General features: G+C 40.9%; 1 protein-coding gene across 1 annotated transcript in view; it reads right to left on the bottom strand.

Annotated features, from left to right (window-relative positions):
- LOC112234838 (single-minded homolog 1-A-like) overlaps positions 1 to 8,974 on the bottom strand; it is an 18,189-nt gene extending 9,215 nt beyond the window's left edge. Inside the window, exons 1-7 of the mRNA XM_024403146.2 lie at positions 8,615 to 8,974; positions 6,508 to 7,039; positions 2,302 to 2,384; positions 1,838 to 1,927; positions 1,505 to 1,613; positions 1,302 to 1,387; positions 563 to 762 (exon numbers count right to left, since the gene is read on the bottom strand). Coding sequence (XP_024258914.2) covers positions 563 to 762; positions 1,302 to 1,387; positions 1,505 to 1,613; positions 1,838 to 1,927; positions 2,302 to 2,384; positions 6,508 to 6,682 — 743 coding nt within the window. The 5' untranslated portion in view covers positions 6,683 to 7,039; positions 8,615 to 8,974. The remainder of the gene's footprint in view (positions 1 to 562; positions 763 to 1,301; positions 1,388 to 1,504; positions 1,614 to 1,837; positions 1,928 to 2,301; positions 2,385 to 6,507; positions 7,040 to 8,614) is intronic.
- Between the last annotated feature and the right edge of the window lie 8,880 nt (positions 8,975 to 17,854).

Below are 17,854 nucleotides of genomic sequence, written 5' to 3'. Positions count from 1 at the left end.
GTTCTCCCTCCACACATCAATATATACAGTGTTCTCCATCCACACATCAATATATACACTGTTCTCTCTCCATGTATCAATATATACACTGTTCTCCCTCCTTGTATCAATATATACAGTGTCCTCCCTCCATGTATCAATATATGCTTAGAGGTCTATTTGATTCAAACTTGTTTTCATGCTAAGGAACAGAACATTCGCTAAATTGGACCACAGTTGGTTGTGGTCCTGCACTCCATTTTAAGACAATAAAACATTTCAGTTTTTAGGTTCAATAAGACATTGTAAAACCAATCATAATGTAATATATTGTGACATTTCATGTTAGTGAATTTGATACTGTTTTTATACCACTAAATTGTGGACTTAATACTAATTTAACAACTGTCAGAGAACTAGCTGGGAAAAAAACTAATACTAAATTTAAAAAAACTTGAGCCCTTTTATGCAATGGCTGGCTCATCAAAACACCTGCTATATGCCTATGTTTTAAATGATTCTCCTCCATATCTATCATAGGCTTAATCCCATGTTTTTTGTGTATGTTTTGCTGTAGGCCTACCTCGAGTCAAGGAAGATTAGTTTCATGTCGAGGCTGGCTCTGAACATGAACATGTTGCTGTGCAGCTTAATCTCCGTCACAGCGCTGGGTGGCAAAGAGTGTCCCACCGCCACAAGGCCCACGTTCTGGTAGCAGCCGTCGAAAGGCGACATGTCCAGGCTGTACTGACGGATCTTCAGGTAACCGCTGCAGTGAATTACCTGGTGTGGTTGATGGGGAAATTAGACAACCCTTGCTACTCATAACATTGTTGTTGAAAAAAAGGTCCGCTGTCTTTTTAATTGCATGCGCTTATGCTTTCGCTTCGAACACACCGACAGTGTTTTGCGCGAAATAGAACAACAGTTCAACATTCACCTTCTGCTACCATATCTGTCAAGCCGTCTAAGCATACAGTTTTACGCATTCGACGTTCGATACATCCAACGCATGCACCATACCCAACGCACTGCAACTGCCTCTGCAACGCAATGCTGCAAGGCAAACGCCGCGTTTCGTTGGAGATGAACATAGTTCTGGTGTACCAAAATGCAATATCACTGTCGGTGTGTTCGATGCTTTTAGTACTGAAAATATTTAAACATTTCCATAACCTATCCGTAGGCCTAGCGTTACGCGTAACAACGCGCAAATCAATTTGGCGTCAATTGTCTATTAAATCAATAGCATTTTTACGCAACATCGATATAATTTTTCAGACAACAATATATAGGCCTACTTCCATATATTAATTGTCTACCTTATATCCACCGCTGGTGAGGCCAGCGTTCCTCTTCGCCAGCACGCATTTCATCCTCAAGAAGAAAGAGCGCTCCATCTCGTATTCTGGGAGAGAAGACAGAAAATATAGTAGTCTATTTATCCAACGTACAAAAATGAATTCGATATGTGGTTTCATTCTCTCCGAATTGGGCCTACTGTATTCATATAGGCCTAGCCTACCTTGAACGAAATGCGAGTGGTACGGCTGATGTGGTGTCAGGACTGCAGTCATTTCGTCGTGGTCTGCGGGGTGGACATATTCGTAAATACTGTTTCCGGTCAGCTCTACCTGTTAAGAATTAAGAATTACACGTCGGTAATTAAATGTTATTAATCACGCAAACAATTCAAACATGATTCCATAATATCTAACACGAATAACGTTTTAAACATACCACGCGCTCTTAATGCAAATGGTATAGGCAAAAATACTAGCCTAAAAGACTCCACTCCCTAAAACTTGAAAAAACAAAAACACTAAATAAGTTATGATGAATACGACCAGGTGCAGACCTGAGAGAGTCCCAAATGGACTGATGCAGTCTCGGAGATGTACATGATCTTTCCATCCGGTGCCACAACAAAGATGAAGCCATCCAGTGTCTGGAGAAAAAAATGAATGAATTAATGCACAGATCAACTGCAGTATTAATTCAAAAGCATTCACCGCATGTTATTTCAAATATGAAATGGAACATAAGATCGCTAGGTAGGCCTATAAAGCTTCAGAATTATTATTTTCATTTTTAGTATAATATATAATATTGTACATAATTGTCTATGATTTTATAAAATTATATTAGTAGCCTAAGCTTTCTAAATTACCTGCAGTATGTGGGGTCCCACCTGTCAAATCAACTCAAATGTAACATGTCTACATCTTAAGAAGTATTTTTTCATTATCAGTAGGCCGTTTAAATAATTATATTTTGCAGTGATTTTTCCAATAAATTAATAGGCTAAACTTTCCAAATTACCTGGAGAAGGTGGGATCCCAGCTCACGTCCTACATTGTCCAAAGATCTCGTTCGACTCGTGTGACCCCAAGCCTCACCCAAACCTGAAACAAAGCACAACGCCAACATTTACATTTGAGTCATTTAGCTCTTATCCAGAGCGATTTACAGGACCAATTAGGGTTAAGTGTCTTACTCAACGGCATGTTTCACCTAGTCCACTCGGAGATTCAAACCAACGAACTTTACTGTTACTGGCCCAACACTCTTAACCACTATGGCTACCTGCCGCCAACAAAGCCTATCAGCTAGGCTACTTTTCCCTCGGTAAACCATAGTCGTGCAATAATACACATAACGTATGTGACAATGCATCTTTATTATGACTTTTATTGTGGCAGTATGCTTGATATATTAATCATATGATTAATAATACATAGCTATTTGTGTAAAAGTACGATGAAGAAAATGCGGCAAAAATCGATCAAAATTGCGCAAATAGCCTAATATCAAAACTGCAAATCCATTGAACATGACAGCCTCGAGGGAACCAACATAACTCGAAGCGGCTCTTCTTGGCTATAGAAATAAAATGCTAATCATAGCCTACAAAATCAATCAGGGTCTGAGTAAAAACTCGAATAATCCATCACCATTTCACATTTCAATATTGTCCAAACGATTAATTTGCGTTTACACAGCTCAACAAAAAATACACAAATTATTTGGTCAACATTTGAAATAGCTTCTTGAACGGTTCATCTCCTTATTTGTTTAGTAGTCAAATGAGACCAGCTGCTGTGGAGAAATGATTTTACATTCTGCAAGCATGCAAAGTAACCTCATCCTCTGACAACAGCATGCAGCGTTGGTTTACATTGAGCTTGGCGCAGACATGCATAGTAGCCTAATGGACGAGGAGAGTATAACCTGTTATATGTATTTCTTTTATATATTACACAATACGTATTTGATATTTTCGCAATTACAATACTTTTTGCAAGAACTTCTATTTTTAGACTTTGGTAATTTATTGTTAATTTCACTTCCATACTTGAACCATCGAAAGTAGGCATGCTGCGTGGACACATATTCGAAAATGCACAATGACGGTAAACACATACATCAATGGTAAATCGATTGTGATTACTTCCATGTTATCAACTTTTGAAACTGTTAAAGCATTTACATGTAATATTAATATTGTATGCTTATGTTTTCACATAAATCTATATAGGATTATATAAGATATTACATGGTGTTGTCTAGGCCTGTCTGGCTGTCTTTTCTGAGAGACGCGCGCCATGTTCAACTAGCTGCTGCAATCATGGCTCGAGCTGTGCTTTTCTCACACTTCAACTCACCTACCGCAGAGGTCACAATGAGTGCAGCTTAAACTAATTTGTCTGATGTATTCAAGAAGCGAAGCCGGATTCAATGTGAATCGTCAGGTCTACGTGTCTTATAATATAATAGGCAAAGAATAGATGCACCCGGCGTTTGAAGTACTGTCTAACTGACGTCAAGTGCCCCAAACAAATAGCGTATAGGCGATGTGACAGAGAAACTTAACATCTCTCGTCTCTGCTCTAGGGTATTTTTCAGATGCTTACGAGGTTTCAGACAAGCTGTACTTGGACGGTTTTTCCAGTTACAATAGCCTAACCCATTACAAATGGTTAACACATTAGCCCAACAGTGGCTGCAAGTAGGTATACACAAATAGGCCATTGCCTTTGTTGACCATCGACTATTAGTTTGAGCCGACAACGGTTTTCTTTCCTTTATTTTGTTTTAGACTGTTAGACTTTTTTATTTAGGCATATTGTATTTTTTTCTCTTCATAATTCGCAGTTGTAAATGACAACTTGTTCTCAACTGGCCTACCTGTTTAAATAAAGGTGAAATAAAAAAAATAAAAACGGACGCCTAATGTCAATATCAAAACGTTTCAATTTCAATACAGGCCTTTTTAATATGCGTATAGCCTATTGATGTAAATCATAGTGCGAAATACATTTTCTTGCTGTTATTTTATCTACATTTCATATAGATAAATATGTTTGCTTACGTTTGCTACAAGCAATTGATAACTTCAATCATACCGCAGAAAAAATATATTTTCGTAATGGTCACCAAATATAGTAACAAATGATGATCAAATAGGCTATAGGCTAAATTTGTCCATTTCAATGGTATGTGTCTGATATAGACAATATGAACAATAATTGATTATGATGTGCACAATTAGATCTACTTGGGCACAATCAAAATAAAACCTATTAATGATTATTTATAATGAGAAAGATTCAGGTGATTTATGAAACATAATGGCTGATAGGTTAATGCAAACACAAACCTTCATATTGTTTCCAATAGCCCAGAGCAAGCATTCCAAATTAGGGCGTTGGTTTTTGTATCAGTAGCCTAGGCTATATGTCATAAAATGTACTAGCATTATAAAAAGTGCTATTCACAAGTTAAAACCTCGAAAATGACATCAGTCGCCGAAGCAAGGATATGCATATTATTGGTACCATTTGAAAGGAAACACTTTGAAGTTTGTGGAAATGTTACATTAATGTAGGAGAATATAACACATTAGATCTGTTAAAAGATAATACAAAGGAAAAAAAAAACGTTTTTTTGTTGTTGTTGCTGCACCATCATCTTTGAAATGTAAGAGAAAGGTCATGATGTATTATTCCAGCCCAGTTGCAATTTAGATTTTGGACACTAGATGGCAGCAGGGTATGTGCAAAGTTTTAGACTGATCCAATGAACCATTGCATTTCTTTTAAAACGGTTGTATCAAGACTGCCCAAATGTGCATAATTTGTTTATTAATAACTTTTCATGTTCAAAACTGTGCTCTCTCCTCAGACAATAGCATGGTATTATTTCACTGTAATAGCTACTGTAAATTGGACAGTGCAGTTAGATTAACAAGAATTTAGCTTTCTGCCAATATCAGATATGTCTATGTCCTGGGAAATGTTCTTGTTACCTACAACCTCATGCTAATCGCATTAGCGTGCGTTAGCTCAACCATCCCGCATGGGACCCACCGATCCTGAATTAGTTTTAAACTGCTGGCATAGTTTTTTTTCTCAAGTAATCAGTCATATCTGCTACTGTTTATCATCACGTCTAAGCAGCCTACCTTGTGATTTCTTGCAACATGCACCTGTGATTGTCTACGTGAAGTGTCCATTCAGTTTAGGTGATCTGCCATAACACTGTCATAACAGCTGTCACATCATGATATGGCTGACGCAATAGGCCTAAACTATAGGCCTGCTTATTGAAAAACTGTAATTCCTTGTATTTGTCATGGTTTTACCTAAACCCCAAAGTGAGAAACTTTATGGTAAAGATCAAACCTGCAGTGTAGGCCTAAATAGCCAATAGGTCCACATGTGTAGCCTATATGCTATTCGTTACCACACCCTATATCTTCAGCAATTTTCCGGAGTTCATATATTCCATTCTTTATCCGGAAAAAGCAAAAGCGGCTTGAGTGGATCAATTACTCCCACTCAATCCCAGGGCTCTGTTTCGCGCCTGAGGTCGGCCAGTGGCACGCAGTGCGTTTTATGTAATTGGTGCGGCTTGTTCTCTGTCACGCAGCAAAGCAGCCTGTTGAAACCGGGGGAAGATTGTGGCTAATGGCCTTCCTTACCTACGATTTTCGATTCTCTGACCCCAAAAATGGCGTAAACGTGTGCGCGCCGAGACAGGGATGCACGATCATCATTCGCACGCGCCCGTACACGTACACGGCACACGCACGCAAGTATGAAATTACACACTAGCCTATTCTGTAGCGGTATTGTAGCAATAACTATAGCTCAAAAGACATGGGACAGGCTAATAAGATAACAACATCAGCAATGACTGCACCAGTCAATTAAGGCAGCAGCTACCAGGTGTCATCAAAATAGATTTATAGTATTATCATTACAGAACGTTATTATCAGATGTAACAGGCTATAACGCTATGTTAACGTTCATATGCCTATGCATAATAAACAAATTAGGCTATACAATTATAATACCGTAATCAGTATGCCAATGCAGGTGAATAAATAAAAACAAAACTAAGAATCCAGACAAGAGATATGCTATAAAGATAAATACAAATACATATAGGCCAATAGCCTAGCCTATGAATGGCAAATTGAATATAAAAGAAGTGTGAATTGTTGAATCTGAAAATATACATACCCTGAGGAAAGACAATTCTCATCTTCAGATAACTTGTTGTCAGTCGTATTATAGACGCTTTGTCCAGCTGCGACGTAATAGCCGAGGGTAAAGGCAACATTTTGGCCAGTTCATAAAATTCGCTGTTCTCCTTTTCTCGTCTAGTCCTTGCGGCAGTTTTTGATTTCTCCTTCATTGTGTGTTCTCTCTCTCTCCCTCCTTTTGTTAAATGTTAGGCTATATCATTCCTTTACTCACATATCGGTCCATCAAAAAACGATTACAGATTTCCGTTTTGTTTATTTGTCATGGTTGTGGCTTTTATTTTTCAACTAAAACATGCGACACTTCTCAGTTACAAACTGAATCCAATGCACCTCAGAAAATTCCCGAATTCCTTGACCGAAACAAGCGCCGAATGGATAATTTGATATCCCGTGTTAGTCTTGTGTAAATGGAGAATTTCTTGAACGCACACGCCATTAATTCTCACTTAGAATGGGAAGAGGCCTGTCCACGGTGTAAACTGCCAAGACTGGCATTCCTCCATGCCCTGAAAAACAAAGGGCATAACACACGCCATAATATTATTATAGGCCTACCAATATCTTGTTAATCGACAAGTAAAAATGCTTTTCAACCCAAAACGCATACCTTAAGTTTCAAACCAAAACGTTTAGGCTATCATAGTCAAATTAACATATGGATTTAATTATACGTTATGCATGTGACAATGTGGCTTTATTATGGCTTTAATGTGGTTGTTTGCTCATACACTGTAAAAAGTAATTGACTAACTCATTGCATAAATTGAGTAGTGGCTACTCAAACATCTCCAATGATCAGTAGAACTCAAATCATAAAAGTGGTACTAACTCAGAGGGCAATAAGATCTCGTATCACTGAATAAGGTTTTGAGTACTGTTAACAAAAATGTGATTATTGAGTAAATATAACTTTATTTATTTGTGTTCTGCTAATCTAAAAATATTGAGTTTTTACAAGTTAGATGACTTAATATTTTAAAGTATATCTAACATGTATTAAATAGTTGTTCTTACTTGATTCTATAATGTTTTACGTCTTTACTTAACATAATAAAGTAGTAGTCAGACACTTGATTTATAAATGTTGTGCTGATGTCGAAGGATTAAGTTATGAATAGGTAATAGTGTCATGTGGCTCTGTTTTTAGAGGATTGTGGGTAATTCAACGTTTTTAGACTTCATGATACTTTTACACAATATTCTATGCATGTTTGAAGAAAGACACGTATATTTCTAAAATTGTAGTAAGCAGTTTGTTGTGCTATGAAGTGTAATTGATCATGATGAACGGATATCAAACAGTCAGGAAAATTGATGTTCAACAATGAGACAAGCCTTTCCCACCATCAACAAGGTCGGGTTGTGCACCACTCATAATGACAGAGGCTAATGCAGCATTCTGTCGTGTTTACAGTTCTACCTCCACTTATAGAGGAGTGAGCACCGTGCTCAACAATGTCTGCTTAATTAAGGTGGGTTAAAATTACAAATCGTCAAATACATAAAACAATGTTGAACCTTACGACACGACCACTGAAAATGACTAATCAGAACTACTTACTACTTACACTAGAACAAAAAACTGGAAGGAACGTTAATAATTGAAGTAAAAGGGATCCTACATTTTTCTGTTCACTACAACAAATATTCATATTCAAGTAACTTCAATTGTTATTGTTCAGAATACATAATTCAATTTAGTGTCAAAAAGATCATAAAACACAAAACAGCTAAGTATTTACAACTTAAAAAGATAACCATATGGGTGCTGATGTCACTTTATTACTTTAAGCACGGACATAATTTGAGTTGAGTTACTCGAATGTTTCTAGGCAACGGGTTCCCACAAAACGTTTTATTTAACGGAACCAATTAGCCTACTTTTTTACAATGTATATTTTAATAATAATAACAACAAATAATAATAACAATCGTAATAATAATAGCCTAATAATAACAATAATCGAAAACAAATATATAATAATAAACCATAAACAAACGAATGAGAATACTACTATAATGACCAAGCCTATAGCATGTGGAAATATATAGCCTACATTTCTTCGATGTTTTCTACTTACCTCAGAGCATGTAAAGATCTCATAACCTTCACTACGCTCGCTATGCCCGCAGGGGATTCCACCTGTCCTGAACCGAGTTCACCACTCGAGCCAGTTAGTTCAGTCCCAGCTCCTATCGGAATTCCACGTGGAAAGGCGCACAGACCCCTCACTGCATACACTTCTCTAAATTAGGGACGCTAGAGGAGTGGAATTCATGTCCAGACCTCGTCTCCAAACTATCTCAATCTCGCTCTCGAGCTGCTCAGGACCAGCCCACTTCCACTGGCGTTCTTATTGGGTAGCAAGACATCGAGGCCGACTTTCTCATTGGGCATTCTTGAAAGAAACACACACGAGACCGTAGTGAAAGTAGGATTTGTGTGAAACGTTCACTTCTGACCCAGAGAGAGCTCAACCTGGAGGAAACTGTGGACGGACGTCACTGTTTTGTCTTGCTATAGCTGTAGCATATGCGCTCATCACACAGCTAAACTTAATGGGCTGTCCAGGGGGAAATGATAGGCTACACGTAGTCAGTTTAAATAGCTAAATCAACCATGAGCCGCTCTGAACAGCACCAATGCACATATAGGCAGGCCTACAGTCTTTTTTTGTGGACTGCCTGCTTCGTTCGAGATCTGGTTATAATTACTCGAATAAATCAATTTCTCTCATTTCCCCGCATATTGCGTTTTTTTGTTGTATCAAGCTGTGCTATGCCCATCAATTACACGCCAATAACCAAGACATTACTGACGCGATATTCTTACAATTGCTTTGGCTACCACTAACATTTTCTGTTGTGTGTTTTGGGGGATTTGGTTTTCTTTGATTGCATGTTTTATCTGAAGTTATTACTTAGCCTATTACACACACTTAAGAGTATTAGTTCACTTGAATTAAATCATATGGGTGTAAATGAACGTTTTTCTTATTCGTTCAAAAGTTATATTTCAATAGGCCTATAGGCTATTTATGTTTCAGACCTAAAATCACATTTAAGACGTTTTGTTACATGCTCCCTATATTGGCAACATGTCAATGTTGTTGTAGTTTTACAGTGTAGCCTACAGTAATCATATTATTGGATAATAAATTCAGATTTATGTATATTATTTCGTTAATTTGGGACTCTATATCTGCGATGTCGGCTTTTAATACAAAACCTGACCGTCACCGCAGTGATTATTTTCATTTGGATCACAAAGCATCAGTGTGTTTATTTATTGCGAAACGTGATAGTTTTTTAAATTGTACTATGCAATCGATGTCTTGGTCTTGAAACAGGCTACCGCTCCGGACTTCTGCTGTTAACAAGCAATAATGGACTATGACTGTTATGGTTGTCATACAGCTACCTCAAGATGAATGCACTTACTGTAAGTCGCTCTGGATAAAAGCGTTTGCTAAATTACTTAAATTGAATAACAGGAAAGTCGAGTTGTATATTTTTGCTTATAATCAAGATTGTCGCAATTGAGAAAAAATAGCAGCAAATGATTCTGAACACATAATTTTTTTGTCATATCCATTCATGCTCTCTCTCTCTCTCAAACACACACACACACACACACACACACACACACACACACACACACACACACACACACACACACACACACACACACACACACACACACACACACACACACACACACACACACACACACACACACACACACACACACACACACATTTGAGGCCCAAATTAATTCTGACCGCCTACATCTTTCTATTTTATCTTCATCCTGGATTGACATATCTCATGGCTTTGGTTACGGGTGTCCAGTTGTTAATGCGAAACCCACCTGCGGCTACTGAGGCATAGAAAATCATCCCAGGTGCACACGTTGCATACGAAATAGCCAAATGACGCAGGTAAACTTCCGATAAAATAAGAAATGTGCTGCCGATTAAACGGTTTAAGTGGAGAAATAAAAAATGTAATATAGGCCATACTCCACGTCTTCAAGCCCATTTGACAGACGAAATATCGATAGAGGAAACGCCATGTCTGTTATGGAACAGGTCTAGGCCAATTGTTTTACCTTTATTGAACCAGGCAAGTCAATTAAGAACACATTCGGATTTACAATGACGTTCTTCCCCGGCCAATCCTGGACGACGCCCTATGGGACTCCGAATCACGGCCGGGTGTGAAACAGCCTGGATTCGAACGAGGGACTGTAGTGACGCCCCCTGCACTGCGATGCAGTGCCTTAGACCGCTGCTTCACTCGGGAGCCCGGGTATTTTTCACATCAGCAAAACACTTTGGTGACACTTTACATTAGGCACACATGGTATAATGCATTATGCAAAAACACATCATATGATACATCTATAATGCATTTTGAGACTTGTAGCCTTAATAGTGTTATCATTTTAGTAGCTTTTAGTCAAATGTGTTGACAAGTTGAAATTGTCCAAAATAATTGTACAACCCATATTCTGTGGGCGGATGCAGGTGACCAGCTATTTATATAAACCATATTGGCACTCAATTAGGCTACAGCAAGTCGATTTGATCATGTACTCTACTTCCTATACACCACACAATCAACTAGGCCTACTATAGCTCTATTTAGTCTACATCAGAAAGAAACGATTGTGCACAGCTGGCCAACATTTAAGACATACAAATATATACCATATATATTTAAATAATTCTATTTTAAAACGTGTAGGCCTACATAATACTGCAACAAATATTCCCACTCGGACAATAAAGTCAGTAAAATATAATTTGATTCGGTATAGTAACCTCTGATATACTCCATTGGTTTTACCTGCATAGGCTGAACCTATTCGGAGGCTAAAGCTGTATCTTGGTAATTGTGTTTTCACTCTACTGACCTGTAGACATAGTCCGTCTGCGTTGTACGACCTACAGTGAATATCGAAAAATCTTTTCACAGTAACTATCAAATATCAGTAAACACAAATGACAGATTAGTTCATCGGATTCTGAGAATAAAAATGCCTGGCTCAAGAGCTATTTTACTATTGATGCTTCCGTGGCCTAAACCCATGGGCACAGACGTCAATTCAACGTCTATTCCACGTTGGTTCCACATAATTTAATTGAAACGACGTGGAAATAACGTTGATTGAACCAGTGTGTGCCCAGTGGGTTGTGTTCTCTCACATTGCACATTTCTTACCACTTTCTTTTCTGACCATGTGAACTCACGTGTAGCCCTATAAGACATGAACTCCCTCTCACCCCCTATCTCTATAGTAAGGTGATGCAAAGTACACCAGCTTTCAAGACAGTGAACAACAACAAAAAAGGCAGCAGAGAGACAGAGTATGAAACAGACTATGGAACAGAGAGAAAGCTGCGCGTCAGCCATTGAAATAGCAAAATATCCCGGTGTCAGTCAAACATATTTATCCGAGGATTAATCTCCATCGTGTAAATCAGATGAGAACGCCGCGGCGCATGCACTTATTTAATTAGCGGCCGGCGCTCCGGGAGGCTGGTTCAGCCGGAGCGGTGATAGGGGCGCGGACGCACCGCCCGGCTGCGAGCCAGTCTCTCTCATTACGCACACAATTACCACTTAAATTGCTGCTGGATCCTGCGATAATTGGGGATTCTGGAGCTGCCCAAGAGCAGCTCTCCACCCCACTGCAGCAACAGATTGTGTGTGTGTGCATGCGTGCGTGGATGCGCTTGCGTGTGCGCGCGCGTGTGTGTGTGTGTGTGAGAGAGAGTGAGACCTTACATTGGGGTTTAGCACCCCATGGAAAAATAAATGGGACCATTTTTTTCCCTCCATGAAGTCTGAATGAGAGCTTATTAGACAAATGCAATGTGTTCCTTACATTGTACCCTATAACTTAGATAGCTACTTATGAGGACTATTCAAACACACAAACAAACAAACACATCTGGCAGCCTGTCAGTACAGATCCAGTCACCTCAGTTAGACGGTGTGATCTCTCTGAGTATGTGACAACACATACATCTACTAGTGACATTACTGACCACCGAGATAACATTTAACAATATATATTTTTGTGTGTATTGTTGTGAATTGTTATACTACTGCACTGTTGGAGCTAGGAACACAAGCATTTCGCTACACCCAAAATAAAATCAGGTAATTATTTGTATGTGACCAATCAAATGTGATTTGTTTCTATTTCACCGCACCTTCTAACACTACATTGTGCCCTTTGAAGCCTGGCCAGGCCTCACTCAAAGCAGTAGAGATATCCCAGAGGAGCCTATCCCTCTTTGTGACTCACTTGTTTCCAAACACAGCTTGTCTATGGACAGTTGTTAGCCCTTTCAGGTTTCTTCTGAGATTAAAATGTATGCACATGTCAGAATATTACATTCACCAATTAAATAGGAGTTTCGGTCATCCGTTTACAGTGCTTGAAAAGATGGTTGCCTAATGTTCAACAAATTCGGACACAATATATTCAAGTTTATAAAAAAAATGCTTCTTCGTAAAAGAAATCCGAATGAAAATCCTCCTGGGTCTGGATAAACATCACCATGACAAAAAGTCAGATTTAGATGTTTAGAAAAAAAAACAGATTGACTAGTAGCTAATCTACAGAGACCAGTATTTTAAGATAACTTCCTGTTGAAAGGTTTTCTTCTTCCTGTACAGTGATTGATATATATACAGCCTGTCAGGCCAATAGGAACAGGAAATGGTCTGTGAGTATGAGCCTTGAGCCTATGACTTCAGCCCCTGAGTGGTCGTGGGGTTTAGTCCCGCCCCGGACATCTTGCTAATGCTCCGGCGCAGGCTGTCACAACAGGGAAGCCATGCCTCCCACGTCCCTCCCCCATGCACCCCCCGGCCCTCCCCCATGCACCCCCGGCCCTCACCGCTCTTTCCATTTTTATTGTGTTTTTACAAATCAGGCATCACCGTGGGAAGCCAGGCCTGAAATTCTCCACAGCACGGAAATGAAAAAGAAAGGGAATGAAACGGGTGAAGGTTATTTAAAGAACGGATACAAGCCGACGGTGCCGACACCCGGGTCTGACTACGTCCCATCATGCAATGCTAATAGTGTTGGCAGGAGTTTTTGCTAAAGCCGGTGAAATCTTCTCTCCTCGTGGGAGGTGAAATAACACAACAGATTTCACACAGCAGGAGTGGCTGGTCCAATCAGCTGTTGGCTAGAAATGTAAACACGGAGCATGATCATCTAAGAAACATTCACGTTGATAATAACAGTGGCATTATCATAATGGAATGTTACCAGGTTATGTCTGTAAACAGTATGCGTCCTGAACCCATTTGACTGCCTGGGATTCAAACCCCGGGTCTCCTGCATGTCATAAGTCTGTGTTAGCCCACGGAGCTAAAGTCTAAGATTTGGCTTGGGAGATAACACAAATCTTCAGATGCCAGGCAAAGCTTTTTGAACTTGTGAGCTTGGTTCACTAAAAAACACCTCTCTTTCACCCCAAACCATCTTCCTTCATTCAAGTTTGGGGTTTAGATGTAAGATTTCATTTTAGTGAAGTGGAAATGCCAGGTTCATTGAGGGAAATTCACCTCTGTCGTTTATTTTCTCTCTTTCATTTCCTCATTCCCTCCAGTCCTATTCGGCTTCCCCTTTTCTCTCATCAATACCACTTTGAGAGTAATGGACTATCAGGCAGGATCCTGATAACTTGATTGGCTGCACCTCATCTGAGGGGAGAAAGAGGGAAAGTAAACAAGGCTGGAGAAGGGAGGTGTGTGTGTGTGTGTGTTTGTGTGTGTGTGTGAGAGAGAGAGAGAGAGAGAGAGAGAGAAGGAGAAACAGGGAGAGACAGGGAGAAAGAGCGGGAGAGTAGGGGGGGAGAGGGAGGGAGAGAGAGAGAGAAAGAGAGACAGGGAGAGACAGGGAGAGAGGGGCAGATAGGGAGAGAGAGCGAGAGAGAGATAGAGAGAGAGAGAGAAAGAGAGAGAGAGGGATAGAGAGAGAAGCGCATATGGGCGAGAGAGGGATAGAGAGAGATGGATAGAGAGAAAGATGAATAGAGAGAGAGAAGGGAAGAGAGAGAGGGAGAGAGAGGGAAAGGGATAGAGAAAGAGGGATAGAGAAAGAGGGAGAGAGAGATGGAAAGAGAGAGAGGGAGAGAGAGGGAAATGGATAGAGAAAGAGGGATGGAGAAAGAGGGATAGAGAAAGGGGGATAGAGTGGGAGAGAGAGAGAAAGGACAGAAGTCATAGTAAACTGATAGTAATGGAAATATGTTCAGATTGGGAGAGTGAGAAGAGAATGATGCAGGAGAGTGTATGATTTCACTGACATTCTGGGCTGTATAATTGAAACGGTTGGGCATGTAAGCCAACGATGACACGATGTGTGTGGATTAGCTGTTTGTTTCTGGCCTTAGAGAAGCTCTCCTCCCTCCCCATTGAGTTTAGTCTGTGTGTAGGTATCTTTATGGACCATTACATGACCGCGCGTGCGTGTGTGTGTGTGTTTGGACCAATAGATTGATGTGGAGATTGATAGGTGGAGATCACACACATTTCTTCTGAGCAACAATCTCCCCTCTTTCCAGATCCCTCCCTGTTTCCTCTCTTTGTCACATATGCTCTCCCTACTCTCTCTCCCTCCCTTGGCTTTCTCTCTTCTCTCTCTCTCTCTGTCTATATCTCTCTGTCTCTTCCCCCTCCCCCCCACCCCCTCAGGCCCTTCATGGCGCCCATCTGCTGTGTGCGAGTCCTAATTAATTACTCAGTCATTTCCTCTGCGCTAGCCGCATCTGAAGCTGCCTCGAGTGCGCCAGCCTGCCACCCCAAGTTCATCAAAATGCTAATGTAGTCCAAATTAAAGTTGTGATTAACATTTCACAGTTTCCGTGCCCGGTGGGCAAATTTATCCCTCCACCGGGCTCGACGGCACTCCTCTCCTTCTCCTTCTCCTTCTCTCTCTCTCCCTCCCTCCCTCCCACACACACACACACACACACACACACACACACACACACACACACACACACACACACACACACACACACACACACACACACACACACACACACACACACACACACACACACACACACACACAAGACTCTTAGTACAGGTGTGTATTAAGCCCTGATGCTGTGGCACAGTTCTGACTGTACTTATCCTACTCTCAGCTGCTTCTCTGACACCTCCTTCCAGCTGCTGAGAGTCACATGGAAAGCAGTGCATCGTGGGTAACAGTAGGACGTGCCAGGAGGACATCAATGGTATCCCTTTAATTTCGTTGTCTCTTTAGTAGGAATATTCTTATATTTTTCTTACCAGAACATACACATCATATACTGGGCCATTGACACATCTAACACACATGCACACGCTCATAGGCTACTCATACACAAGCCCCTGGTGTGGCTTCGTTCATCACTCAGTCTTAAGCAGTGGTTATTGAGGCATTAAATATGTCTACACAGGGCTCAGTAAAGTGCTGTCAGATCAGTGTTCCCCTGTGACTGAAGACGGGGTCTCTGTTTGCATACAGACAGGTTGGGAACATCTGCTGATCCGAGGAGCTGAAGCTGTAACCGGGGCGCCCGACACTCGGGCGTTAGTGCCATTATGGGATGTCACTGCTGAAGAGAGGCAGCCCTTCAGCGGGATTACCGAGATTCCCGGAGAAATTGAGCGGAATTGGAAATGGGGGTCCACGATTCAGGGATTCAGATTCTCTCCTGTGTGTGCCAGGAGATGTGTGTGTGTGTGTGTGTGCATGCGTGCGTATGTGTGTGTGAGGCACGTGACAGGAACAAACACACACTGGCATGCATGCAGGCACATACACATGTACACATGCTCACACAAACATGTAAATGTGTTAAAATGTATAGCTGCAGGTGTTCTTTAGTGAGGTACAGGGAATCCCGTGACCCTAGTATTAGCATTTGTTGTTTCTGCTGATATGTTTTAGTCTATTATGACACTCATTAGTCCATCATGTTCATACCATGTTCAGCACTATTGCATTTTCCTTATAGAAACCAGGAGAACAGTACAGCAGAGGCCATCCATGTCATCTGCCCTTCCCATCTCCATAACTCCTCCCCTCCTCCTAGTTATGCGGGAGGGGCAGGAGGTCAGGTTCTCCTTTGGGATCCCATCTCCCAAGTCCTTAAAGTAAACACACTCTCGCTGACCCTGCCAGGGGAGCGACCATTAACATCACAGCCTTCAGCCCAGAGGTCACCCCAGCCTTCAGTCCAGAGGTCACTGAGGTCACAGAGGGGCAGCCTGCAGTAATAGAGGGATGGCAGAGAGCTGGTTAGGATTGGGGGTGGGGAAGCTGATCCTGGATCTGTACCTAGCGCTCTGGATAGTAAAGAGATATATGCTGCTCTTGTGGTTTATTCCTGCACACACATACTGACCCAGACACTTCCATAAAGAGACAGAGCAGAGAGACCCGCTGTCCCCCTACAGTGATGCCCAAGTGGGGTAGACGCGGCCCCTCTGTCACCTGGGCTGGTGGATGGGTAGCCATGGGTGTCTGCGCACGGGCTAACCAGCCATCCTGGAGAACAGGCACGGAGACCAGACAGGGCGAAGAAAGGATAGAGCTATTCTCCACATAAAAAAAAAATACAAAATAACATAAACGAGGGTGAACCGGGCATGTTTCAGAGTTCACAAGCAAGAGAAAACAGTTCAAAACAGCAAAGAGCACTTCACAAAATGGAAAAATAAGATATCTACACTTCAGGATTCACAGCAAATTACAAGACTCTGTTTCAGCCCGTCCACTACTGAGTGACATCACAAGCCTCATGGAGATGCCGGATCTTAATTTGACCCCTTTCTTCGCAGGAGGAAAAATAATCCTGCAGCAGCAGGATTTGAATATCTGAAGAAATATTTGGAATGGCCACCAGGGGGCAGCTGAAGTGGTGTTTGTGTGTACAATGCAGTACGTTATGTAGGCTATGTCCAGGCCACAGCGCAACTCGTGAATTATTTTGTGGATTATAATAAATGGGCATATTTATAGTAGTGCATTTTACATCAGGGAAAATCTTTTTTTTTTTTTTTCAATTGTTGTACTATATGTTGAAGAAAACCTTAAAGGCAGAATAAATTATTGGTTTCCTCAATGCCCGTGTGGTCCAGCAGTTAAAACCGTCCCATTGCCCTTTGACTCATGGATGAATGTCTTTTTTTGACACGTTAATTCGGCGTGGTTACAGGGTTAAAACAAACAGTAGCTCATTATGTGGTTCTACACCTTTCATTATGTCACAACGGATAGGCTAATGGGTAGCCTG

Source organism: Oncorhynchus tshawytscha, linkage group LG05, assembly GCF_018296145.1.
Source record: "Oncorhynchus tshawytscha isolate Ot180627B linkage group LG05, Otsh_v2.0, whole genome shotgun sequence".
Classification (NCBI taxonomy): domain Eukaryota; kingdom Metazoa; phylum Chordata; class Actinopteri; order Salmoniformes; family Salmonidae; genus Oncorhynchus; species Oncorhynchus tshawytscha.
Note: the sequence above shows the minus strand (reverse complement) of the source record. Positions and strands in the feature narration are given on the sequence as shown.